At 41.0% G+C, this 26,172-nt stretch overlaps 2 protein-coding genes across 2 annotated transcripts; both read left to right on the top strand.

Annotated features, from left to right (window-relative positions):
* The first annotated feature begins 2,153 nt into the window (after nucleotides 1-2,153).
* Nucleotides 2,154-3,086, top strand: LOC144242950 (olfactory receptor 2A14-like). The gene has a single exon (XM_077777985.1). It carries the CDS (start codon nucleotides 2,154-2,156, stop codon nucleotides 3,084-3,086), a length of 933 nt encoding a protein of 310 aa, XP_077634111.1.
* Nucleotides 3,087-14,848: 11,762 nt separating this feature from the next.
* LOC144242998 (olfactory receptor 2A2-like) lies at nucleotides 14,849-15,772 on the top strand. Its single transcript, XM_077778036.1, has 2 exons — nucleotides 14,849-15,100; nucleotides 15,146-15,772. The coding sequence occupies exons 1-2, from the start codon at nucleotides 14,849-14,851 to the stop codon at nucleotides 15,770-15,772; spliced, it is 879 nt and encodes a 292-aa protein (XP_077634162.1).
* The last annotated feature ends 10,400 nt before the right edge of the window (nucleotides 15,773-26,172 follow it).

Below are 26,172 nucleotides of genomic sequence, written 5' to 3' on the forward strand. Positions count from 1 at the left end.
ATGGTAATCAACCATGATATCTCCTTATTCCCGGTCTGAAGAAACAGAGAAATAGACCCAGGAATCAGGTAAAAATTAAAAACATATGTTTTATTAGTGAGGTTTAACAAAATGTCTTTCCAAATTAAAATCACAATCATTAGCCCATCCCCACCCCTAAACAGGACAGCACACATTGCTGCAGGCTTTAACCTTAAGGAATAGAAATGCATATGGCCAAAAAGGAGAGCAGAGAAAGGGCATCCTCACTTCCTGTTTCCTGTTCTGCAAATCCTATAGAAAGCAGAGAGGGACAGGTGTCCTCCGGTGTTTCCATCTGGGGGAGAGAGATTTTTCGCCTAAATGGAAACGTGAGAAGCAGATGACAGATATACCACCTGACATCTTCAGAATATGTCTGCCTTTCCTCCTCTGTTCTTCGAGAGCTTAAAAGAGCCCAGAGCAGATGATGCACTCAAGGAATATGTGTTAAAGAACTGTTGAAACATAATTTAAACTGTATAAACTATTCACATATCCATTTTCAACGTGTATAACTTATAATACTTAGTACTGCTGACCATGTGGGAGAGAAACCTAATTCTCCCACAGTCAGAGGGAGAAATTAGTATGTTTTTACTGCAGAAGCTGGCCATAGATATCACAAGCTTTCAAATAGCTCTGTATTTAACATCTTCAATTTGACTTTTAGAATATGTCCTAAAGAAATATTATGAATATAGACAAAACTTCAGTTTGAAAGAATATTTATCTCAATGCTAATAAGCATAGAGAAATAAGAACTAAAAATTTTTCAACAATAAGAAATTAAATAAATTAGATAGAATATTGCATTAGTTTTAAATAATATCTATAAAATATTATTTTAATACATGAAAATGTTCATTATATTAAGGGAAAAGAGTAGTTTAAAAAGTCTATATAATCCTGATTTCAAAATATGAATTTGAGGATCTAAATCTTTACAAAGGAAACAATGAAATTATTTTGAAAGTGTTCTGTTGGACTTGAAACTACTACCTAGTTGGAAAGTAAAGATAGTTCTCAGGCTGTCTCGGGGAAAAATGTGAAGAGAGTGTGAAGGGACAGCATCAGGTCACATGGTTTCTCAGTGTAAGGTCACCATCTGGCAATTCCATGACCATTTCTCCCTCCCTAGCCACCTCCCAGGAGAACTCCTTGGAAAGAAATATCCAACCAATGCTCTACCTGTCCCCACTTCCTGTGACCTGCCCAGAACCCATCAGAACAGCAGTGGGCAGTCAGCATGGTAACAGGTGGAGAAGATCTGAGGGGAGTTTTGAGTTTCATTCTTAAAAAGCTGCAGAAATGTCATCATATTTACCTGATTTTAGGATCTGTACTTGTGTCCACTGCATGTAGCCAAAGAATCTTTCACTTATGCCCAAATTGCAGCATCGAATGGTAATAAAGTAGTAAATAAAACTCTCATAATAAAACCACAAACACTGGGAATAGAAAAGAGGTACCAGAAGATGCTTATAGGGACTATTAGCTGAAAATGAGGGGCTTACAAAGTTTCAAAGACACCATAAAATTGAGAATTTACTTAGAAGGCACTAAAATCTGAAATAAATGGGTAGAAAAGCATGTGTGAAGGTAAATGGATAAGTAAGCAACATATATAAAGAAGAGGACCCTAAACACTTCATATGTTGGACTAGGAAGACAAGGAAGCTTAGGAGACAAAACTACCTCCAATTGCAGATATTCTGTCTGGGTCGTCTCTCAATAATAATAATCAAGACTCACACCCTTGAGGGGAAGCCAGAGCACTTGAATCCTCCAAAACAACATGTGTATGTACTTGTGTGTGTGTGTGTGCATGTGTGTGTGCGCACGCTTGCTATTAGGTTCAGTATATAATGTATCATATTATGTTATAACATTATCTATAATAAATTATATACATATATATCCTGCCACTCCATTGATAACAAAAGAAAATCATTTTCTGATTTATTTGAGCACATTGCTTTGTAACATATCTGAAGATAAATGACAATAAATCCATCCAGAGGAATAGATTTCAAAATACTCATTTTGTAACACTTAGTAATATTTGTGTCTTGATTGCCCTAGAGCTCTGATCTTGTGGTGACTGTGGATTTGTGTGTCTCTGCCGTAGGAGCATGGGAAGCAACCAGACATGGATCACAGAGGTCACCTTGCTGGGATTCCAGGTTTACCCAGAACTAGAGTTCTTTCTCTTTGGACTTTTCTGTCTTTTCTATACCCTGACCCTTCTGGGGAATGGGGTCATCTTAGGGCTGATCTGCTTAGACTCTAGACTGCACACCCCCATGTACTTCTTCCTTTCCCATCTGGCCATCATTGATATGTCTTATGCTTCCAACAATGTCCCCAAGATGCTGGCAAATCTTGTGACTCGGAGAAGAACCATATCTTTTGTTCCTTGCATTATGCAGACTTTTTTGTATCTAGCTTTTGCTCACACAGAGTGCCTGATTTTGGTCGTGATGTCCTATGATAGGTATGTGGCAATCTGCAGTCCCCTACATTACACTGTCATCATGAGCTGGAGAGCGTGCACAGTCCTGGCCATCACTTCCTGGGTGTTTAGCTTCCTCCTGGCTCTGGTCCATTTAATTCTCATCCTGAGCCTGCCCTTTTGTGGGCCTCATGAAATCAACCACTTCTTCTGTGAGATCCTGTCTGTCCTCAAGCTGGCCTGCGCTGACACCTGGCTCAACCAAGTTGTCATCTTTGCGGCCTGTGTATTTATCTTACTGGGGCCCCTCTCCTTGGTGCTGGTGTCCTATTCGCGCATCCTGTTTGCCATCCTGAGGATCGAGTCCGGGGAGGGCCGCAGGAAGGCCTTCTCCACCTGCTCCTCCCACCTGTGCGTGGTGGGACTCTTCTTTGGCAGTGCCATCGTCATGTACATGGCCCCCAAGTCCCGCCACCCTGAGGAGCAGCAGAAGATCCTTTCTTTGTTTTACAGCCTTTTCAACCCTATGCTGAACCCGCTCATCTATAGCCTAAGGAACACAGAGGTCAAGGGTGCCCTGAGGAGAGTGCTGTACAAACAGAGGCCCATGTGAAAGATACCAAAAATCAACATGGGAGAAAGGCACTTTGCTCCCCCTGAAATCTGGCAGGTGGCATTTTCACCTTGTGCTATAATAAACGCCACATTAACATAGAATATTTTAGACCTAAACATACAACCCGAAGCTATATAGACTTTAGAAAAGAAAATAGATGAGCATCTTCATGACCATTGGTAGGCAAAGATTATTTGAGATGATGCAAAAAGCACAAGACATAAAATTTGCAAATTTGATAAATATTAGGTCTTTTCAAAATTAATCACTCTTATTGTCGGTGTCCCTGTGAAGAAACAAATGCAGGCCACAGACCAAGTGTTTTGTACATTTTAATTATGATTGTGAGTTGGGTATGACCACGTGAGGAGACACACAGATATCTTAGGAAAGCACAAAGTTCGTTGTCCTCACAGGTTCTGGAAACGGAGGGATGCATGCCTCCCAGGGCCATGTAGGAAAGACACCAGGGTGGTCAGGAGGCAGAAGACGGGAGTAAAGGAAGGTTTACATCACTGTCTTTACGGACATTTCCAGAGAAAACAGCCAATAAAGGGTTGTATAAGAACAAGCTGGAGTTCCTCTAAAAGGCAAATCTTTGTTACATAAAGAAAGGGCATCACCATGCAGGCAGGGTGGTGGTGGAGACTGCGGGCCCTATTGAGAGCCTCTGTCTGGTGCAACTAAGCCCATGAACTTTTAAGATGTATCAAGTTCATCAGCTGGAAGAAGAGGAACTGTTTGGAATAGCCATGTGTCCTCATCAATGTATAATGACACACAATAAAAACTAGTTTCAGTACAAGACATTAAACTGAGACCGGGTAACTCGCTTTGTCTTCAGTTGTTTGGGACTGATAAATCAGTGAATCATGGCTAATTATGACACCTGTCGTGATAACCTGGTATATGGACAAGAGCCAAACCTGTTGGAACATCACAGCAAATACCCCTGTAATTCTTACTGAGTTGTTCTGCGATGAAACTGAATTGTACCATGACCGTGCTCTGCTGTGAGGTAACGTTGACATTATTGCTAAAATTCAGCTACCTTATGTGAATATGTGATATGACAATGTTGAGATTGATGACCAAATGCACTGGGAGATCCAGTTAAATCCTCCACAAGTTGTCATACCGATGGAAAATGGCTGGTCTGAGGCAGAACTTGATTTAGCTGAGCCACGGCTCATTTCTATGCCAAATGGCTCTGCACAAGGTGATTACAATGTCTGAACAACATAGCTCCAAGGATAACAAGTGACCAAATTTGTACCAAAAACGTGGAAATGTATGTCATGGCTTTATAGACTATAGCTGTTTCTTTGAGTCTGTGCCTGGGTCTCCACACGCTCCTCCAAATAGGGGCCATTTCATGCTATTGCTGCATCTATTACTTTAAGTAAAATATCACTGTATCTGGTACCTATGTGCTCTTCTAAATATGGTCGTTGTGCTGCAAGAGCACCAGGCCAAGGGCCAGGTGTGTGCACTGTGCAAAAAAGGGTTAACTCTGTTAAACTCGTATAAACTAAGAATTAAAAGGAACTTTAAAATATGCTGATCTTATCCCTTAGGGTGAGACACAGAAGTGGGAATTGTGTCCCTGTGAGTTAAGTTTCAGAATTACTTTGATTATTTGGGGAGGGAGTCCTGGAGGTGCATATGGAAGATGATAAAGAGAGTGACAGGCTAGCACCTGTCTGAGGAAAGGTACAGGACCTAGAAAATGAAGGCACTGCTCTGGGATTACGAGAAGAGACTGGTGGGATTCTCAAGAGGGCCCCCTGAGGTACCTGTCCTTCTTTTTTAATTAAGGGCTAATCTGGTCTCTGCTGTGAAAATGTTTTGCAAACCTATTCATCTTAAATTATGGAGGTTATGTTGGTGGACCTAATCTAGTCAGGAGAGCTTCCTAAAAGCAGGGTATTTTCTCATCAAACAGCAGAGGAGGAAGTCAGGAGATCTCAAGTGTGAGGACGGAGGGCGTCCTAGGTGAGGACTGCGGGTGAGGACCGCAGAGCCAGCCACGCGTTTGAGTTCAGCCTGTGAGACAGACGCGGAGAATCTCGCACCAGGAATGCTGACCCAGAGAAACTGAGAGAGAGCACATGTGGGCTAGGGTTTTTTGTTGTTGTTAGTGTGTCTGTTGTTTTTTTTTAACATTGTGTGTGTGTGTGTACATGTATACATATATATGAATACATATACATATATAATTTTTAATTTTTAAAATTCTGATATAATTAATATACAGTGTTATGTTAGCGTCAGGTGTACAATATAGTGATTCGACAATTCTATACATTGCACATTGCTCATCATAAGTGTACTCTTAATCTCCATCCCATGTTTCCCCATCTGCATCCCCACACATACCTCCCCTCTGGTAACCACCAGTTGGTTCTCTACAGTTCAGAGTCTGTGTGTGTGTGTGTGTGTGTGTGTGTGTGTGTGTGTGTGTCTTTTCCTTTGTTCGTTTCTTTCATTTCTGAAATTCCACATATGAGTGAAACCAAATGGTGGTATTTATTTTTCTCTGCCTGACTTATTTCACTTAGCATTGTACTTCTATAACCATCCATGTGAGTGCAAATGGAAATATTTTATTTTAATGGCTGAGTAATATTCCATATGGTGTATATATACCATATGTGTGCTGTGTTAAGCTGCTAAGTTTGTGTTCATTTTTTTGTGGCAGCAACAAGAGAAAACTATAAAACTAAAATGTTTGGTATTGGGCAAAATTCATTTGTTTCCAGCTCTGGCCCTTTCTAGATTGGCAATCTACCATTTAGTGTAGTGGTACCCTAATATATGGTCTCCAGACCTCTTTGAACTCTTAAAAATTACCAAAGGCTGACAGACATTTTTATGTGATTGTATTTCTTTTTTTTTTTTAATTAAACATAATTTATTGTCAAGTTAGCTAACATACAGTGTGCTCTTGGCTTCAGGGGTAGATTCCTATGATTTATCACTTACGTACAACACTCAGTGCTTATCCCCACAAGTGCCTTCCTCAATGCCCATCACCCATTTCCCCCCTCCCCCACCTCTCCATCAATCCTTAATTTGTTCTCTGTATTTAAGTCTTTTATGGTTTGCCTCCTCTCTGTTTGAAACTATTTTTTTTTCCCTTCCCCCATGGTCTTCTGTTAAGTTTCTCAAGTTCCACATGTGACTGAAAACATATGGTATCTGTCTTTCTCTGACTGACTTATTTCACTTAGCATAATACTCTCCAGTTACATCTGTGTTGTTGCAAATGACAAGACTTCATTCTTTCTCATTGCCAAGTAGTATTCCATTGTATATATAAACCACATCTTCTTTATCCATTCATCATTTATTGGACATTTGGGCTCTTTCCATAATTTGGCTATGGTTGAGAGTGCTGCTATAAACATTGGGGTACATGTGCCCCTGTGCATCAGCACTCCTGTATCCCTTGGGTNCGCGCCCATCAGTCCTCAGTTTTTGTCAGCATTCAAGAGTGTTGAGCATCTTTTCATGTGCCTATTGGCCATTTGGGTGTCTTTGGAAAAGTGTCTATTCATGGGCTCTGCCCATTTCTTCACTGGATTATTTGTTCTTGGGGGTGTTAAATTTGGTAAATTCTGTATAGTTTTTGGATTCTAACCCTTTATCCAACATGTCACTTGCAAATATCTCTTCCCATTCCATCGGTTGCCCTTTAGTTTTGTTGATTGTTTCCTTCGCAGTGCAGAAGCTTTTTATCTTGATGAGGTCCAATAGTTCATTTTTGCTTTTATTTCCCTTTGCTTCAGAGACCTGCTGAGTAAGAAGTTGCTGCGGCTGAGGTCAAAGAGGTTGTTGCCTGTTTTCTCCCCCAGGGTTTTGATGGTTTCCTGTCTTATATTTAAGTCTTTCATCCATTTTGAGTTTATTTTTGTGTGTGGTGTAAGAAAGTGGTCCGATTTCATTCTTCTGCATGTTACTGTCCAGTTCTCCCAGCACCATTTGCTAAAGACTGTCTTTTTTCCATTGGGTACTCTTTCCTGCTTTGTGAAAGATCAGTTGGCCATACATTTGTGGAACCAATTCTGAGTTCTCTATCCTATTCCATTGGTCTGTGTGTCTGTTTTTGTGCCAATACCATACTGTCTTGATGATGACAGCTTTGTAGTAGAGGCTAAAGTCTGAGGTTGTGATGCCTCCCACTTTGGTTTCCTTTTTCAACATTACTTTGGCTATTNCAGCTGAACCAGTTTACATTCCCACCAATGGTACAGGAAAGTTCCTATTTCTCCACATCCTCTCCAACATCTGTTGCTTCCTAAGTTGTTAATTTTAGCCGCTCTGAGTGGTATGAGGTGATATCTCAATGTGGTTTTGATTTGTATTTCCCTGATACTGAGTAATGTTGAACATCTTTNATTTCCCTTTGCTTCAGAGACCTGCTGAGTAAGAAGTTGCTGCGGCTGAGGTCAAAGAGGTTGTTGCCTGTTTTCTCCCCCAGGGTTTTGATGGTTTCCTGTCTTATATTTAAGTCTTTCATCCATTTTGAGTTTATTTTTGTGTGTGGTATAAGAAAGTGGTCCGATTTCATTCTTCTGCATGTTACTGTCCAGTTCTCCCAGCACCATTTGCTAAAGACTGTCTTTTTTCCATTGGGTACTCTTTCCTGCTTTGTGAAAGATCAGTTGGCCATACATTTGTGGATCCAATTCTGGGTTCTCTATCCTATTCCATTGGTCTGTGTGTCTGTTTTTGGGCCAATACCATACTGTCTTGATGATGACAGCTTTGTAGTAGAGGCTAAAGTCTGAGGTTGTGATGCCTCCCACTTTGGTTTCCTTTTTCAACATTACTTTGGCTATTTGGGGTCTTTTGTGGTTCCATACAAATTTTAGGATTGTTTGTTCTAGCTCTGAGAAGAATGCCAGCACAATTTTCACTGGGATCACACTGAATGTGTAGATTGCTTTGAGTAGTATTGACATCTTAACCATGTTTGTTCTTCCAATCCATGAGCATGGAAGGTTTTTCCATTTCTTTGTGTCTTCTTCAATTTCCTTCATAAGTTTTCGATAGTTTTCAGCACACATCATATTTTTTACGTCTTTGGTTAGGTTATTTCCTAGGTATTTTATGGTTCTTGGTGTAATTGTGAATGGGGTCGGTTTTTTAAAAATTTCTCTTTCTTTTGCTTTATTATTTGTATATAGAAATGCAACAGATTTCTGTACATTGATTTTGTATCCTGCGATCTTGCTGAATTCATGTATCAATTCTAGCAGCTTTTTGGTATAGTCTTTTGGGCTTTCCATGTAGAGCATCACGTCATCTGCAGAAAGTGAAAGTTTGACTTCTTTGTCAATTTGGATACCTCTTATTTCATTTTATTGTCTGATTGCTGAGGCTAGGACTTCCAATACTATGTTAAACAACAGTGGTGAGAGTGGACATTTCTGTCGTGTTCCCAATCTCAGGGGGAAAGCTGTCAGTTTTTCCCTATTGAGGATGATACTAGCTGTGGGCTTTTCATATATGGCTTTTATGATGTTAAGGTATATTCCTTCTATCCTGACTTTCTTGAGGGTTTTTATTAAGAAACAATGCTGTATTTTGTCAAATGCATTTTCTGCATCGATTGACAAGATCATATGGTTCTTATCCTTTTTTCTATTAATGTGATATATCAGATTAATTGATTTGCAAATATTGAATCAGGCTTGCAGCCCAGGAATGAATCCCACTTGATCATGGTGAATAATTCTTTTAATATATTGTTGAATTCGATTTGCCACTAACTTGTTGAGAATTTTTGCATCCATGTCCATCAGGGATATTGGCCTGTAATTCTCCTTTTTAGTGGGGTCTCTGTCTGGTTTGGGAATCAAGATAATGCTGGCTTCATAGAATGAGTCCAGAAGGTTTCCTTCTATTTTTATATTTTGGAACAGCTTAAGAAGGATAGGTATTAACTCTGCTTTAAATGTCTGGTAGAATTCCCCTGGGAAGCCATCTGGCCCAAGACTCTTATTTGTTGGCAGATTTTTTGATAACTGATTCAATTTCTTTGCTGGTTATGAATCTGTTCAAACTTTCTATTTCTTCCCATTTGAGTTTTGGTAGTATGTGGGTGTCTAGGAATTTGTCCACTTCTAGGTTGTCCAGTTTGTTGACATATAATTTTTCATAGTATTCTCTAATAATTGTGCATGTTTTTATGGTATTTGTTGTGATCTCACCTCTTTTATTTGTGATTTTATCTATTTGGGTTCTCTCTCTTTTCTTTTTGAAAAGTCTTATCTGTTTTTTCAAAATACCATCTCTTAGATTCATTGATGTATTCTATTTTTTATTTATTTATTTGTTTGTTTAGATTCTATGTTGTTTATTTCTGCTCTAATCTTTATTATTTCTCTTCTGCCAGCTTTGGGGTTTCTTTACTGTTCTGTTTCTAGTTCCATGAAATGTGAAGTTAAGTTTTGTATTTGGGATTTTTCCTGTTTCTTGAGATAGGCCTGGATTGCAATGTATTTTACTCTTAGGACTGCCTTTGCTACATCTAAAGGGTTTGGACTGTCATGTTCTTATTTTGTTTGCTTATATATATTTTTAAATTTCTTCTTTAATTGCCTGGTTGACCTACTCATTCTTCAGTAGAGTGTTCTTTAACCTCCATGCACTTAGAAGCATTCCAAATTTTTTCTTTTTGTTGATTTCAAGTTTCATAGTGGTGTGATTGAAAATATGCATGGTATGATCTCAATTCTTTTATATTTATTGAAGGCTGTTTTGTGAGCCAGTATGTGGTCTGTTTTGGAGAATATTCCATGTGCACTCTAGAGGAATGTGCTGCTTTTGGATGAAAAGTTCTGCATATATCTGTCAAGTCTATCTGGTCCAGTGTACATTCAATGCCATTGTTTCTTTATTGATTTTCTGCCTAGATTATCTGTCCATTGCTACAAGTGGAGTATTAAAGTCCCCTCAAATTACCGTTCTTATCAATAAGATTGCTTATGTTTGTGATTAATTGATTTATATATTTAGGTGTTTCGAGATGGGGGCATAAACATTTATAATTGTTAGCTCTTCATGATGGATACATCCTGTAATTATGACATAATGCTCTTTTTAATCTCTGGCCCATTACTTTGTCCCCCATGGGACTGTGGAGATGTTTCTTTCACTCTATAGCCCGGTTTCCTGGAATTCCAAGTCTTCTGACCTCAATACTACTGTGTTTGAGGGACGAGGGAACATCAGGTCCTCCCCCACCCACTTCTTTGCCATGTTGACTCTCCTCCATGTGGTTGTATTTCTTTTTCCTTTTGCTTTAATATTTACTTTTGAGAGAGAGAGAACGACAGAGTGCAAGTGGGTGAGGGGCAAAGAGAGGGGAAGACACAGCCCCAGCCTCTGAGCTGTCAGCACGGAGCCAGAAATTTCTTGATATGTATCATATTGGAAATCAAAACTGAGAATTTATTAAATATTTTGATTCATTTAGAAATATTTCAATTATATATTAATATAATGTATTTTTATGTAAATATTTCATAAAGCAGAAACAATCAGTAAAAGGAGTAGCTATGTTTTACATTTTGGAAAAAAATTGTAAGTGTTGGCTTAAGCAAGCACAGCTAAATTTTACATTTCTTCTGGACTCTGTCTCATGGAATATCACATGCCATGCTGACTCTGGAATAGTACACAACACACTCTTGAGAGAGGGAGGTTGAAAAAGGCAAAAGGACTAAATATAATTATGAAAACAGTTTTGATCATATGGACCTTTGAGGTTCTCTGAGATCTCCCCCTCCCAGTCCCTGGACCACACTTGGAGAATCACTAATTTAGTATATTCAAACTCCAGTCTGTATATCCACAAAATGGTAATGCTGATCAGATTAAACCATGTAGTAAATATAGAGCATCTGGCACATTTTCTGAAACAAGAGAAGGGCTCAATAATTGTTGCTAATTGTTGTTTATGTGTATCCAAAACCTTCCTCATTTATTTTTTTTAATTTATTTTTTTACATTTATTTATTTTTGAGAGACAGAGATATAGAGTATGAGCAGTGGAGGGCAGAGAGAGAGGGAGACACAGAATCCAAAGCAGGCTCCAGGCTCCAAGCTGTCAACACAGAGCCTGATGTGGGGCTCGAACCCACAAACCATGAGATCATGATCTGAGCCGAAGTTGGCTGCTTAACTGACTAAGCCACCCAGGCACCCTGAAACCTTCCTCATTTGGATTTATCAACCCTTACTGCAGGTAGAGATCCATCCTGGCTTGGGGAATCTATTCTCTCTCAGGATGGTCATACAGCTTCCATGGGAATTTACTTCTCAGGTATCTAGAAGTCCCAGTCTTTCAGATGCGTTGATGGGGATCGTAGAGAAGCATGGCTTCATAAAACTGTAATAAATTTGGAAGTTTGGGCACTGTAATTTGTGATATTTGTCTTACATTTATAACCCTTGAGATATTTGAAAGTTTGGATAGAAAAAGTGTGATACCTACATCTGCCCTGTTTGTATCCAGAATTTTCCTCTGAGGTCAATCAGATGCAATGTTAGTGCTCCCCCAGAGAGAAAATTCAGGGATTTCCCTCCCCATCATTCTTCTTATGATCCTTCTGGGAATTTTAATTCTCAATAGAAAGGCAAGAATGTTTTACATTCATCAGATTCTAAAATAAAACCTATGCTCCTGGGGTCCTCCCAAAGAGCCTTCAGCAAGTCTAGTGAGTGACTCCTTCAGTATCTGGGATTTAATCCTCTGAAAGCTACTAAGGGAACAGGACACTACACTCATTTTAGAGGTACATTGCTCACCTCTGGAGGATTTATTCTAGGTCAAAGTAGATTTTTGGGACAAAACCCAGTGCTAACACATCCTTATGCAGAAGGGATGAATTTATGCTGGGAGGTGTTTTCGGTATGGGTAGTTGATAAAGGACAGGCTGTGTGGACAAGAATGACATTCCGGGGTGATCTTCCTTCCTGACTCCCACTGCGCCCTGTAGGTAGGTACAATCGGCACCTGGATGTTTCCTTCCCCAACCTCTGCCTACTGAGTTGTGATCAGAGCATCCTTGAACTTCCCCACCACTTCTCACCATTTCCTACCAATGAAACTGCAACTGAGTGGTGGCGGGCAGAGCTAGCACGACTGTCTCATTGTGAGGGGGCTCAGAAAATCAGAAGCCTTATATCAAAGTGTTGTCTCTGAATAAGGCTCTTCAATGGCCAAAATAATGAAAGGACTTTGTATATTACCTACCCTAAATGAAGATATTGATGTCCAGAGAAACCTGTCTCAATGGAAAAGAAAATTCTAGTAACAGCTACAGTAAGTCTTTGCTCAAACACTGTAAGGCTTAAGTCTGCCATAACATTATTTCTTTTTGGACTATCCCAGGTTATCACCCTGTTGTGATATTTATCAGACTTAAAAATCACTGTATGGTATGTTCATGTCTCTCCTATCACAAAATAGGGAATAATGAGTGTCAGCATTCCTGGAGAAGACTGAAGAAATGGAATATAGCCCCCTTGATCACAACACATCCTGAGGGGAACCTGGGTGGCTCAGTTGGTTGAGACTTCGATTCTTGATTCTTGCTCAGGTCATGATCCCAGGGTCCTGGGATCAAGCCCTGTGTTGGGTTCCATGCTGAGCATGCAGCTGCTTTATTCTCTTTCTCTCTCTCTGTCTCTCTCTCTCTCTGTCTCTCTCCCTTTTCCCTGTCCCCTGCTTGTGCTCTGTCAATCTCTGTGTGTCTCTCTGTCTCTCTCTTTAAAATAAAAAAAATTCTGGGGTACAGGACTGCCCAGATAGCACTGCTCATACAACAATGCAAAACTTTTCTTATTTGAGTTGCTATTGTTTCATTTTGTCTATCAGGGGGGTGACATTTCAGGCATCATTATTGAGACATTTTCTTCTCTATTCCAGTACTCTAACTGCTAAAGAGGTTTTTAAAAATGTTTTATTTATTTCTGAGAGAGAGACAGCATGAGCAGGGAGGGGCAGAGAGAGAGGGAGATACAGAATCTGAAACAGGCTCCAGGCTCTGAGCTGGCTGTCAGCACAGAGCCCGATATGGGGCTCGAACCCACGAACCATGAGATCATGACCTGAGCCAAAGTCAGACGCTCAACAGGCGCCACCCAGGCACCCCAGACTCTAAAGAGTTTTAACCTACTTTCAATTTTATTTTCATGTTGTTCATTTTTAAAGAGCAAAATGGAAATAATGGCAATGAAAATAAGAATGAAAAAATATACTCATTCACACACAAAAGTAACTAGACTAAAAAGTTCATAAACAAGTGTTCCTACTGAATAGTGATAGATCGATTACCTTCAACATTATTTGTATTCTTTATGTTCAGAGATTAAATGTGTTTCAGACATTGCTCATCGTATCCACCTGTGCCTCTGTAGATTTTACAATATTGATGTTGTTACCCACTTTACATAATACAGGTATAGTCTTTAATTGTAGCAAAAATTCAATGTCACAAACTTCATGCACATATGCATAGAATCTTCCCACATGCAATCATATTGACAGAGGTGAAAGAATCTATGACTTTGTCTTTGTTTCTGTTTTATCATAACTGTGAACTTCTCTAATGAAGCAGAAACCATGTCTTTATCAAAAGAAACTAGCAAGTAGAAGATACACATTACATCCATTTTTTGAACTAAAATGACAGTCATCCGTCTCACAAACATTTCCTGAGTGCCTGTTTCATCTAGAATGATACTAGTTATTTGAGATGTAAAGATGTACAGGACATATTGCAGGCCCATGAGATTTACTATTCGGTGAAAGGGAACGTCAGTTCAAATACATGACATTTGTATTTTACCTTGAGGATTATCCATATCTTCATAGTGAGGGTATTATTCTTTTAACTGTTAATATTGACCAAGCCTATACAGTTAATAGGTACCTGAAGAGCCTCTTTACGTGAACCTGCTCTGATTCCCAAGAGCAGTAAATACTCTTTTTACCAGCTGTTTTGTAATTAGTCTTCTTAACGGGGCCTAGAGAAGGTCGAGTTGGTTGCCATCTATCTCTTTGTAGTTATGAGTGAAGACTTGGATGAAATGGTTCAAATGAGGAGTATGACCCCCAGGGCCACACTCCATCAGGATTACACAAGGGTAGTGATGCCCATGGTTTGTAACCATGCTGATATTTGTGAATGACCCCTATGCATTTTCCAGCCCGATATACACTAGCCCAAGAATTTACATTTACCTAAGCCTGGTATCCTCTAAAGGCATATATGATAATTCTCAGTGTTTTATAAAGTACTGAATTCATCCACCTCTCAGAAAAAAAATACACAAACGTAGAGAAAAAGAGAATAAGGCAAATATGAAAGAAGTATTAACATTTGTTGAATCTGTCTGAAGGAATATGGGAGTTCTTTGTATAATGCTTCACCCTTTTCTGTGAGTTTAAACTTTCATATTAGTGGTTCAAGTCAGGGGCTCCTGGGAAGCTCAGTCAGTGGAGAGTCGAACTCTTGACCTTAGGGCTGTGATTTCATGCCCCCTGTTGGTTGTGGAGCCTACTTTAAAAAAAGTTGAAATCAAGAAGGCACCCAATTTGGGGAGATAGGGGAGCTGTCAAGTAGAAACAAGGATACAAGCTTTCTCTAAGTTCATTTTGAGATAAGTAACTCCAATTTTTGTGGATTCTCCAGCTCTGACCTTTTCTCACACCTCAATCCTTGACAAACAGTCATAAAGAAATGGGAAGCAACCAGTCATGGGTCACAGAATTCATCTTGGTGGGATTCCAGCTCAGTGCAGAGACGGAAATGTCCCTCTTCTGGCTCTTCTCCCTGCTCTACATCTTCAGTCTGTTGGCAAACGGCATGATCTTGGGACTCATCTGTCTGGACCCGAGACTACACACCCCCATGTACTTTTTCCTCTCCCATCTGGCCATCATTGACATCTCCTATGCATCCAACAATGTCCCCAAGATGTTGGCAAACTTAGTGAATCAGAAAAGAACCATCTCCTTTGCTCCATGCGTAATGCAGACATTTTTGTATTTGGGTTTCGCTGCTACAGAGTGTCTGATTCTGGTGGCCATGTCCTATGATAGGTTTGTGGCAATCTGCCACCCCCTCCAGTATACTGTCGTCATGAGCTGGAGAGTGTGCCTGGTCCTGGCTGTCACTTCCTGGTCATGCGGATTTATTCTGGCTCTGATACATGCAATTCTCCTTCTAAGGTTGCCCTTCTGCGGACCCCGGGAAGTGAACCACCTCTTCTGTGAAATCCTATCTGTCCTCAAGCTGGCCTGTGCTGACACATGGATCAACCAATTGGTTATCCTTGCTGCCTGTGTGTTTGTCTTAGTTGGGCCCCTCAGCTTAATGCTGATCTCCTATATGTGCATCCTCTGGGCCATCCTTAAGATCCAGTCTGGGGAGGGCCGCAGAAAGGCCTTCTCCACCTGCTCCTCCCACCTTTGTGTGGTTGGACTCTTCTTTGGCATAGCCATGGTCGTTTATATGGTCCCAGATTCCAAACAACGAGAAGAGCACGAGAAAATATTGTCCCTTTTTCATAGTCTCTTTAACCCAATGCTGAACCCTCTCATTTACAGCCTGAGGAATGCTCAGGTAAAGGCTTCTTTGTACAGAGCACTGAAGAAAATTTAAATTTAAATCTAAATTTCCATGTGGACTATAGATAGAATGTTGTTTGGGGGTTTCCTTTTTAAATTATGCTGTTTGCTGAAGCAAAAACTCAGAAGTTCTCACTTGGAGGCTTGAACTAAACGTGGTAATTTTCCATCTTCTAACTCTAAAAATAGGGCCACGCTCTAAAACTGACTGTGTTAGTATTTGGGACATCTAAATTATCAGAATATTTAGCCTTTCTTTTAAAAATTATTAAATTTCTTTCTCTTTCAAAGCCAGGAATATTAATGTATGGAGAAAAAAATTAAGTGTAAAACCCACATCAGTGCATGACTCTGGCTTATGTATTTTGACATATGTGACTTTTTATCACCTTGTGGCAGCTGGATGGAATATGGTAAGATTAATACCATAAGAATGAACCTCCACAGTAGATCTGAGATTCCAATACAGAAACTATTGTGAATTATATGATTCTACCTCACCAGTTGTGAGTCTGATGAAGGAAGAGTTTAGAGAAGTGCTAAATTCCTTGTTGGAATAATTTAGGCGGAAAGGGCAATGTGTTAGGGAAAGCTTTCATCCAATAAGAAACTATGTAAAAAAAAAATCCTAAACTATAGTAAATGCTTAGGATTTGGTGTAATAAAGAAAATTCATGCATAAATGTTTAAATGGTTCTAGAGTTAAGAGTTTTGAATATTGCTCAAACATATTTATTTGTGGGTTAGAATAATTTTTTAAAAAAATAATTTCTAGTACGACAAGATTGATTCACCTGTTGAAGTTCTTGAAATTGTTCCCACAATAGTTTTCATAATGATTGGGCCAACTTGTCTGTAGATGGTTTGGGGTAGCACCAAATATCAGGAGATAACTATGGTATACCTAACATCATCTTTCTCTCAGGGAGGCAGAAGTTTCTCTGGATTTACCAGATTGAACAACTGTCTTCATGATGCTAATGCTGATAAAATAAATAAGAGCTGCTTTTTTCCCAATGATTCAATATTTATAGATACCGCAAAATGATCACCACAGTAAGTCTAGTTAAATTGATCACCATACATAGTTATAATTTTTTTTTCATGTAATGAAAACTTTTAAGGTCTACTCTTTTAAGAGCAACTTTCAAATATGTAGTACAGTAGTCATAACTCTACTTTGTTGTGCATACATCCCCACGACTTCTTTATTTTGTAAGGGAAGTTTGTATGTCTTGATCCTCTTTATCCATTTCACCCATTCCCCACACCATGGCCTCTGGCAATCAGCAATTGTTCTCTGTATCTATGAGCTAGTTTTGTCTTCCTTTCCTTTCCTTTTTTTCCCCTTTCCTTCCCCTTCCCATTGCCATTCCACTTTCCCTTCTTTTCCCCTTCTCCTTCCCCTTCCTTCCCTCTTTCTTTCCCCATTCCCTTCCCCCTTCCCCTCCCCCTTCCTTTGCCTCCCCTCCCCTCTCTTCCCCTCTCCTCCCCTCCCCACTCCTCCCCCTCCTCTCCTTTCTTTTCATTTTCCTTTTCCCTTTCCTTTCCTTTCCTTTCCTTCCTTTTCTTTCCAGCTCCCCATATAAGTGAGATAATATGGAATTTCTTTTTTCCAATCTGGCTTATTTCACTAGCATAATGTCCTCACAGTCCATCCAGGTTGTCACAAATGGCAAAGTTTCCCTCTTTTTATAACTGAAAAGTATTTCATTGACCACATTTTTAAGTCCATTGTTCCGTCGATGGACACTTAGGTTGTTTCCGTGTCTTGGCTTTTGTGAATAGTGCTGCAATGAACATAGGGGTGCAGACATTTTTTTGAGTGATTTCATTTCCTTTGGATGAATACCCAGGAATAAAATGGCTGAATCAAATTATAGTTCTATTTTTGAAATTTTTGAGGAACTTCCATAACTTTTTTCCCACAGTGGCTGCACCGGTTTACATTCCCATCAACAGAGCACGAGAGTTCCCTTCTCTCTGCATCCTCACCAACACACGTAGTCCTTGTGTTTTTGATGATAGCCATTCTAATAGGTGTGAGGTGATATTGTTTTTTGATGATGATTAATGATGTTGAGCACCTTTTTGTGTACCTGTTGGCCATGTGTATGTCTTTGGAAAAATGTCTATTCAGATCCTCTGCCTATTTTTAAAACTGATTGTTTTATTGCCATTGAGCTGTATGAGTTCTTTATATATTTCGGATATTAACTCCTATCAGATATATAATTTCCAAATATTTTTTCCCACTTAGTAGGTGGTCTTTTCATTTTGCTGATGGTTTTCTTTGCTGTACAGATATTTTGGTTTTATTTAAAAATGTATCAAGAATTTAAGTAGTCTCCATTTTTTGACAAGTCATGGAAACTTTATTAACATCAAGATTTATAAAACTCTGGGGTGCCTGGGTGGCTCAGTCGGCTAAGCATCTGACTTTGGCTCAGGTCATGATTTCACAGTTTGTTGGTTTGAGGCCCACATGGGCTTGGTGCTGACGGGTCAGAGCCTGGAGCCTGCTTTGGATTTTGTGTCTCCCTCTCTCTCTGATCCTCCCCTGCTCACACTGTGTGTGTGTCTCTCTCTCAAAAATAAATAAACATTAAAAAATTTATAAAATTCTAGGGGTGTCTGGGTCACTCAGTCAGTTGAGTTTCCGACTTTGGCTCAGATCATGAGTTTGAGTCCTGCATCAGGCTCTGTGCTGACAGCACAGAGCCCAGAGTCTGCTTCAGATTCTGTGTCCCTCTGTCTTTGCTCTTCCCCTACTCACGCTCTGTCTCTCTCTGTCTCTCAAAGATAAATAAACATTAAAAAATTTTAAAAGTTATAAAAATCTAGAATAAGTACAAAATTAAGCATAATTAAATTTTATTTAAAAACAGAGTACACAATTAAAAAATATATATGTAGTTCTCAAAGCATATAATATACAGTATTCAACACTGCAAGAAATATATATGCTGAAAAAGGCAACCAAAAAGGTGAAGTCCATATTGCTGCTGTAGGTGTTTAATATGCCTAAGTAGATAAATACACAAATAGAATTCACTTAACTAGGCAAAGGATTATTATACATACTGCCTCTTTGTTGCCAGTTTTTTCCATGATAATTATCATAATTTTATGTCTAAATTGTTCATATATGCTGCCAACACATGATTGTAACTATAAAAATAAAGACAATCCTATGCCTTTTCCCTTTTCTGAGCAAGATAATTATTTTGGGATAAAAAATGCCACAATATTTAGAGTTAGAAATTCTTCAGAGACTAAGTCTTTGCTGAAACGTGAAATGAAGACAGTTCTAGAGAAGATTACAGTGTTTCAATTCAGTGTTTCCAATAAGAATTAAAAAATTGGCTTGACTATGGCCCCAAGTCAATACCTCAGATTCTAAGATGGCAGCCTGTGTATTTTGAATAAGCTTAAGTATATTCAGGAATGTTAGCAAGCTTATAAAGTATCAAGCTATTCAAATGAATCAAAATGGGAAACGTCATATGTTTGTGATATCAAACATGATGCACTTTTAAGTAAAAGTTTAAAGCATTTCTCCATGATCTTATTTCTTATACATAAAGAATGAATGGAAAAACAGAAATAAAGTTGTTGAAAATTCTTAAAATAAGATCATCAAAAAACTGTGTTTCTAAACTATGATCCAGTTGGGGCGCCTGGGTGGCTCAGTGGGTTAGGCATCTGATTTCAGCTCAGGTCATGATCTCATGGTTTGGGAGTTTGAGCCCCACATCAGGCTTTATGCTGACAGCTCATAGCCTGGAGCCTGTTTCAGATTCTGTGTCTCCCTCTCTCTCACTCTGCTCCTCCCTTGTTCACACTCTCTCTCTCTCTTTCTCTTAAAAATAAACATGTTTTAAAAACTTAAAAAAAATCCACACTAAACTATTATCTGTTTCAAAATTATTTGCAGGGTATAACTTAGAGTAGAATTTAATTTTTACCCCGGTGCTTAGCTGTATGTTTGTCCTGTCTACTCCTGAAATGCCTCAGAGGTGTCAGATCTATATTTTGTTGTTTTGATGTCGCTGTGAATACTGTACTGTAAGCTGCATTATAGGAAAGCTTATAGAATCTTCTTTCAGAGGCAGAGACCAGCAGTTGTAGCCTTCTGGTGAGATCGGACGATCTTCCAAAAGTGATGACGTTTCCACAGAGTCCCAGCGGGGACAAGCTGTGCCCACAGCCTGACTCTGTCACAGGAAAGCTGCGGAGGAGGGAAAGCACACACACCTGGACACGACACCGGCATGAGATGGAAGCAATAAAATACACCCCCCCACACACACTCCCACCCCGCCCTGGGGTTAGTCAGAGGTCAAGGATTCAGAGATACCTCAGGTTGAAAGGGTGACACTTTCCTCAGATTAGAGTCAGGGAGATGGGACCCAATGTCATCTCCGCTAGGTACTGTGTGGCTGGAGCAAAACCCAGGGCCCTCATCCTGAACAGGAGTAACACTTCTGCCCCAGAGGATCAAAGCTGCCAGGGGGACGCACATCAGCACGGTGCTCAACACAAGGACACCCGGACAAAATGACACGTTCAGCTAGACGTCATCCAGAGACCGCTGTGGGTCAAGCATGAAGACTAAGGACGGTTCCCGCTGTGGACACGCTTCTGGAATCCTGGGGTGTCCCACTGCTCGGATGTGAGGCTCTTTCCTCTCGAGCTGGGCCTGGAACAGCAGCGTCCCACTGCGGGGCCGCTCAAACGTGAAGAAATAATCGGTTTTGCTGGCAGCGCTCTCATACTCACTGGTTATCACTAGCACGCCTGACCATTATTCTCCTTTAGCCTTCAAAGCCTTCAGAGATCTCTGCTTACCTGTCCTCACCATGGACCCTTTCCTTCTTGTGCGACCCGAGACAGTGATTTTCTTTAACGCCTCAAGAAAATGGCAGGAGCTCTAAAAACATCAAGGCAGTAGTATCTTCTATGCTATGATGTTACGTTTTTTCTTGGGAATAATGTAGAGAACTAACAAGGTGATGAGCTGCATACCCATGGCCAGGGGGCCCTCCCTTATTTGTCAGAAGAGGAGCCTCTGGGTCACTTTCTCTGGAACCTTCTGGAATAACAAGGGTGAATCACAGCACCTATCTCAGATAGGTGTAGAGGTTCAGACAGGGACGGAGGGCTGTCCTACAAATGGACAAGCATCAGAGCGGGCAGTAAGCACACAGTACAATACAAGGAAATGACCTCACTGCAGTGACCTGAACTAGCTGTTTAGCCCCTCCCACTGGGGCTCTTTGAAGTGCAGCTTCTTTCAGATTATCTAGTGTCGTTTGACCCCTGACAAGGCCCAACCTGACTGCTGGAGAATCAAGCAGAAAGACAGAATGTCAATTAGTGACCAGTTTACTGAACACGGGCTCCAGAGGCAGCCTTCCTGAGTTCAAATCCAGTCTCTGCCACTTACCAGCTGCTGACCCTGGGCTCGTAATTTAACCTCTCTGTCTCCATTCTCCCATCTGGTGATAATAATTGTATCTGCCTCACAGAGCAATCACGTAGACTGAGCTAATTTTTGTAAATGCTTAGAGCATGCATAATACATAGCAGGAACTGTGTAAGTGTTTGATAAATGACAGAATAACCACATTTACCATGGGCTTGGTATTGTGATCAGGATTAGAATCCAAGGATAGAAAACTGTATCTCATATTACCTTTCCCCTTTAATGCATAAAGTTGATCAGTGAGAAGAGGTGAGATTAGAAGCTGAGAAAACAGGTGTCCCAATCTGTAGTGAGACGGGACATTTTTGCAAGATGCAGTTCACAGCCCCTCCTGAAAAGTCATTAGAGACCTTGCTGAGTCTCTGAGCAGTTTTCTAACAGACTTTCATGGTATTTCAAGAAACTTTCTGGCTATCAGAAAGTCAGATAAAACTGACTGTCAGTTTGGGAACTTGCCTACATCTTTTTGTGATTAACCTAAAAATCTTTAACCAGACATTTTCATATTGTATCTGCTCTTTCTTTTTTCCCACAGGATGTTTTTACCAGCAGGAGGCATCACTGAGTTTGGTTTACTCAGCAACCTCTCTTTAAGGGGCACCTGGGTGGCTCAGTCGGTTGAGTGTCTCACTTCGGCTCAGGTCATGATGTCACGCATTTGTGGGTTCGAGCCCCGCGTCGGGCTCCGTGCTGACAGCTAGCTCAGAGCCTGGAGCCTATCTTAGGATTCTGTGTCTCCCTCTCTCTGACCCTCCCCTGCTCATGCTGTCTCTCTCTCTCAGAAATAAGTAAAACGTTAAAAAAAAGCAGCTTGTTTAAAATAGAACCTCCTGGTGAGGTCAAAATCACTTTCCTTCTCTTTTCCTTTCCTCCTTTTGCTTCCTGTTTGTTTGTTTGTTTTTAACAAAGTAACCCAAGTTTGGAAAGGAGAAGCCCAGAGAAACCTTGAGACAGCCATGGTTCTCAAATCTTAGCTTACACCAGAATCACCTGGAGGGTTTGTTAAAGCCCTGATTGCTGGGCTCCGCCCCTGCAGCGTCTGATCCTGCAAATCTCAGTGAGGTCTGAGAATGTGCATTGCTAACAAGGTTCCTGGTGGAGCAGATGGTACCAATCCACGAATCACACTTGAGATAAACAAATCTCAATGGAAAAAGCTTTTCATCATGACCTGCAAACCAGGCACAACGTTTCTTTCCTTCTTCAAACCCTAAAGCTCTCCCCACCCCTCTGGGAGAGGGGGTGCACTCAGAGAGACTGATAATCCCAACCCACGAAGTTGGGAGACAACCCCATTGGAGGGGAGGATGCTGAGTGAATAAAGTTAAAGGGATGTCGGGGAGGGTACAGGGGAACTTTCCTGGAATATTTCAGTGGGAAATTCCCTGGGAGAATCAGGTTCTCACCCTGAGAAGCCACTTTTTAAAAAAAAATTTAATGTTTATTCTTGAAAGAGAGACAGAGTACAAGCGGGAGAGAGGCAGAGAGAGAGGGAGACACAGAACCCAAGGCAGGCCCCAGGGCCCGAGCTCTCAGCACTGAGCCCAATGCAGGGCTTGAGCCGAAGTCAGACACTTAACCGACTGAGCCACCCAGGTGCCCCCCGAGAAGCCACTTCTGAATCTCCACTAACTGGTACTTTTGTGCGGGTTGGATTGTATCCATTTAAACTGGAGAAAAGGCTGGGTTGAGCATTCTTCATGACTCTCAGGGAAAGGTCGAGGCACTCGACAACATTTGAGCTGCAGCGCTTTTCTCCAGGGGAAGAAGTGAGGAGACAGAGAGACCCATGCACAGCCCCAAATTCCCACTGGTGTCCCTGACATCCGGACCCCCCCAATTCCCATCTCTCCACAGCCCTGCTCCATAGATGCAGGGGGAGGGAAAGGAGTGCAGTCTGCCTGTGATGAGCATCCCTTCTCCCCATTCCTTAATTCCTGTAGGTGGAATATATCCAAACTACCCTCCCAAAGTTTGTCCTGGTTACAGGTTATTTGGGAAACAAGTTTAGTTTTACAAATACACCTCATTCTCCAACCCAATGCTGCAACATCGATTAACATCTTGGAGTTGTTTTTCTCAGGGCTCCCAGCCTCAGCTGGTGGTCATAAGCCTCACGTGGGGAGCGTTTACAACCCACAAGGTCAGGACCCGGCCTTGGACCCACATCATCAGAATCTGGAGGCTCAGGTCTCTCAGAACTGCTGAAGTCCCCAGGTGATTCCAGTGGGCCCTCTAAGGGTAGAAAACATCCCAGTTTCAATCAAAGAGCCAGTTACATCTCTGTGAGGGTTGAGCTCCTTGGATTAGGGCAGTAAGGAAATGCCAGGTTTAGGGGCAGGGAAGCTGCGGGAGGGGCTGCGTGCAGAGTGAAAGACAAGACTGGGGAGTGTGGGAGCTCTGGAGAAAAGGAGCTGCTGTCAGAGATCAGGGAACTTGCATAAGTAACATCCGGTGTCCACAGTCACCAGAGGCCTCAATCATGATCTGTTGAATAATGACTGAAAACCTCAGCTTTCCCAAGTTGGCTGCACTTCCAGCCCAGCTCTGACTCTGCAGCGGGGTGAGGGTGAGACTGAAGGTAAGTGCTTGAAACTCACCCCCAACGTCTTCCTTTCTTGTAGAGCAGAGCTTTTGCTATTCAAAAGGCCACCCTAAGTCTGGCTTTGTTGTAATTAAGATACTGTCATTTGGGGCTCAAAGGCATCAGCACTTAGAGGATGCGCATTAGGGAAGACAGTGGTTATTTCACACAAGATGAGACTTTTCGTTTTTAACTTAGAGAATGGTGGTTTGAATTTCTTGTGGAGGGGAATAGAATGCATTGATGATAATGTTGATCACTTGTGCCTTTTACATGGTGAATAGAATACAAATTTGAAGTATTTGGTTAAAATCTCTGCTTATTTGTGGACTTAAGAAAATAAAACACAATGACCCACATAGTGAATAAACCCTATGGCTGTAGTAGTAAAAGAAGTGATTTCTTTTCTGAAGACTTTATCCTGTTTAGCTGCTTTTAAGTTAGTGGACCCAAAGAGTCCCCTGAAAAATTTCTAGAAAATGGGCTCCTCAGGTGAGCGTGTAATGCTAAAGTATTTTTCTTAACTGTCAAACCCCTTGATTCAGAGAGTTGTCATTGTATTTTCAACTAGTTAGATTGGGCAGAATTTTCCGTTGATCTCTGGTATTCAGAAACTGTATAGGTGAGTGTTTTTCTCCAGTGCTTAAGTGTGTTTTTCTTTCCCACAGAGAATAGATGGATCATCAAGGCAAGAAATATTTTCAAAGTAACATCCCTGTGCTTAGTCATGACTCACTTATAAGCCACTTGGTCTCTTTATATTAACGAGGTGCTCTCAGATTCCTCTTTACATTCTTTTTCTTCATACCTGTTTTCAAAACCTTGTAAAGGATATCCCAAGTTGTCTTCTACCAAATCCATTTCCTGATTTTAGACATTCAAAATTCATGTTCTGGATGCACATTTCATTTCTCCTTATTTCTTTCACCGTGGTGGTCTTCTCACTGTTCAAATGGCAAGACCATTATCTGCTCATCCTCACCTGAGAACTTCATTCATGTCATTTCCTACGCTGGAGTAGCCTCTCTACCAGTGACGAACTGCTGGCCATGGCAGCTAGCCACCCCATGAGGACCATTCTGACCATCGAAACAGCCCCTCATTGATCCACTTGTTTCAAGAAGTTGCCATACAAAATACACCCTCTCTAACTTTGAACAGTCTTTCCGCCTTTGAGTGACCTTATACTGCTTGCTTACCCCCACTGTGGCCAACCAAGGACTGCCTAATGTCCCAGAAGACAAATTAGACTCCTTGACTTCCAAGAAGGAGCACTGGTGTGGTGGTGGTGGTGCAGAATATCATGATAGTCCAGGGAAAAGAGTGTTTTGAAGAGAGGGAGAGAGAGCAATTGACTGTGTTAAATGCTGCCGACAGGTCAGGTGAGATAAGGACAGAGAATTGTTGTTGATCAAGATCATTGGTATTTTGTGACAAAGAGTCTCACATTCTGACTAGACATGTTTAAGGGAAGAGGAGCAAAGGCATTTGTGACAAATTGTGGGAGAGCAGGCTGTGAGTAGGCAGGACGGCTGGGGTTCCGGGTATAAGTGGCGGGCTGTCCTTCATGAGGGACAAACCAGTAACTTCCCAGTAACAGCAGAGGAGCTGGGAATAATGCGGGTCCAGGAACTCCGTGAGGGTCTTAGATAGGATTGTGCAAGCTCTCGTTTGATTCTTGTGTGTTCTCAGTCACTGTCAGTCAGTAGCTGGGACTGTGCGTGGGAAGACTCCTGCGAGGTTTAAAGAGAGAAAATAAGAAAAATCACCTGGAGAGGAGACTAGGGAAACAAGACACAGGATGAGCTCTGGTAGCATCAAGGACAAATTGATGTGAATACTCATGAATTTAAGGGGATCTGAGTCATTACGACTATGTGTTTCCCTCTAGCTGTGTGGGTGCTAGCAAAGTCATTTATCATCTTTTACATCTAAATGCTTAGGGCACAATGGCTTCTCTAAAATGGGATGTATATTGGGAGAGAACTGTTTTAGCAATGGGACAAAATGGGGTGTCTGAGTGGCTCAGTTGGTTAAGTGTCTGACTCTTGATTTCAGGTCAGATCATGATCTCATGGTTAGTGGGATGGAACCTTGCATCGGGCTCTGCACTGTCAGCATGGAGCCTGCTTAGGGTTCTCTCCCTCCCTCTCCCTCTCTGTCCTGCCCCTGCTCATGTTCTCTCTTTCACTCTCTAAATAAAATAAGGGACAAAGCTTGGGCAGTAGCTTGAAATCAAAAAAAGGCAGGAAAGCATCGAGGGACTGGGATTCAATCTCCACGAGTTTCTCCATAAAAATTAATATTTGCAATAGATACTCCTGGTAATTATTTCATATTAACACTTCTCAGCAGGCAAAGA

Source organism: Crocuta crocuta, unplaced genomic scaffold (assembly GCF_008692635.1).
Source record: "Crocuta crocuta isolate KB4526 unplaced genomic scaffold, BGI_CrCroc_1.0 scaffold128, whole genome shotgun sequence".
Lineage (NCBI taxonomy): Eukaryota > Metazoa > Chordata > Mammalia > Carnivora > Hyaenidae > Crocuta > Crocuta crocuta.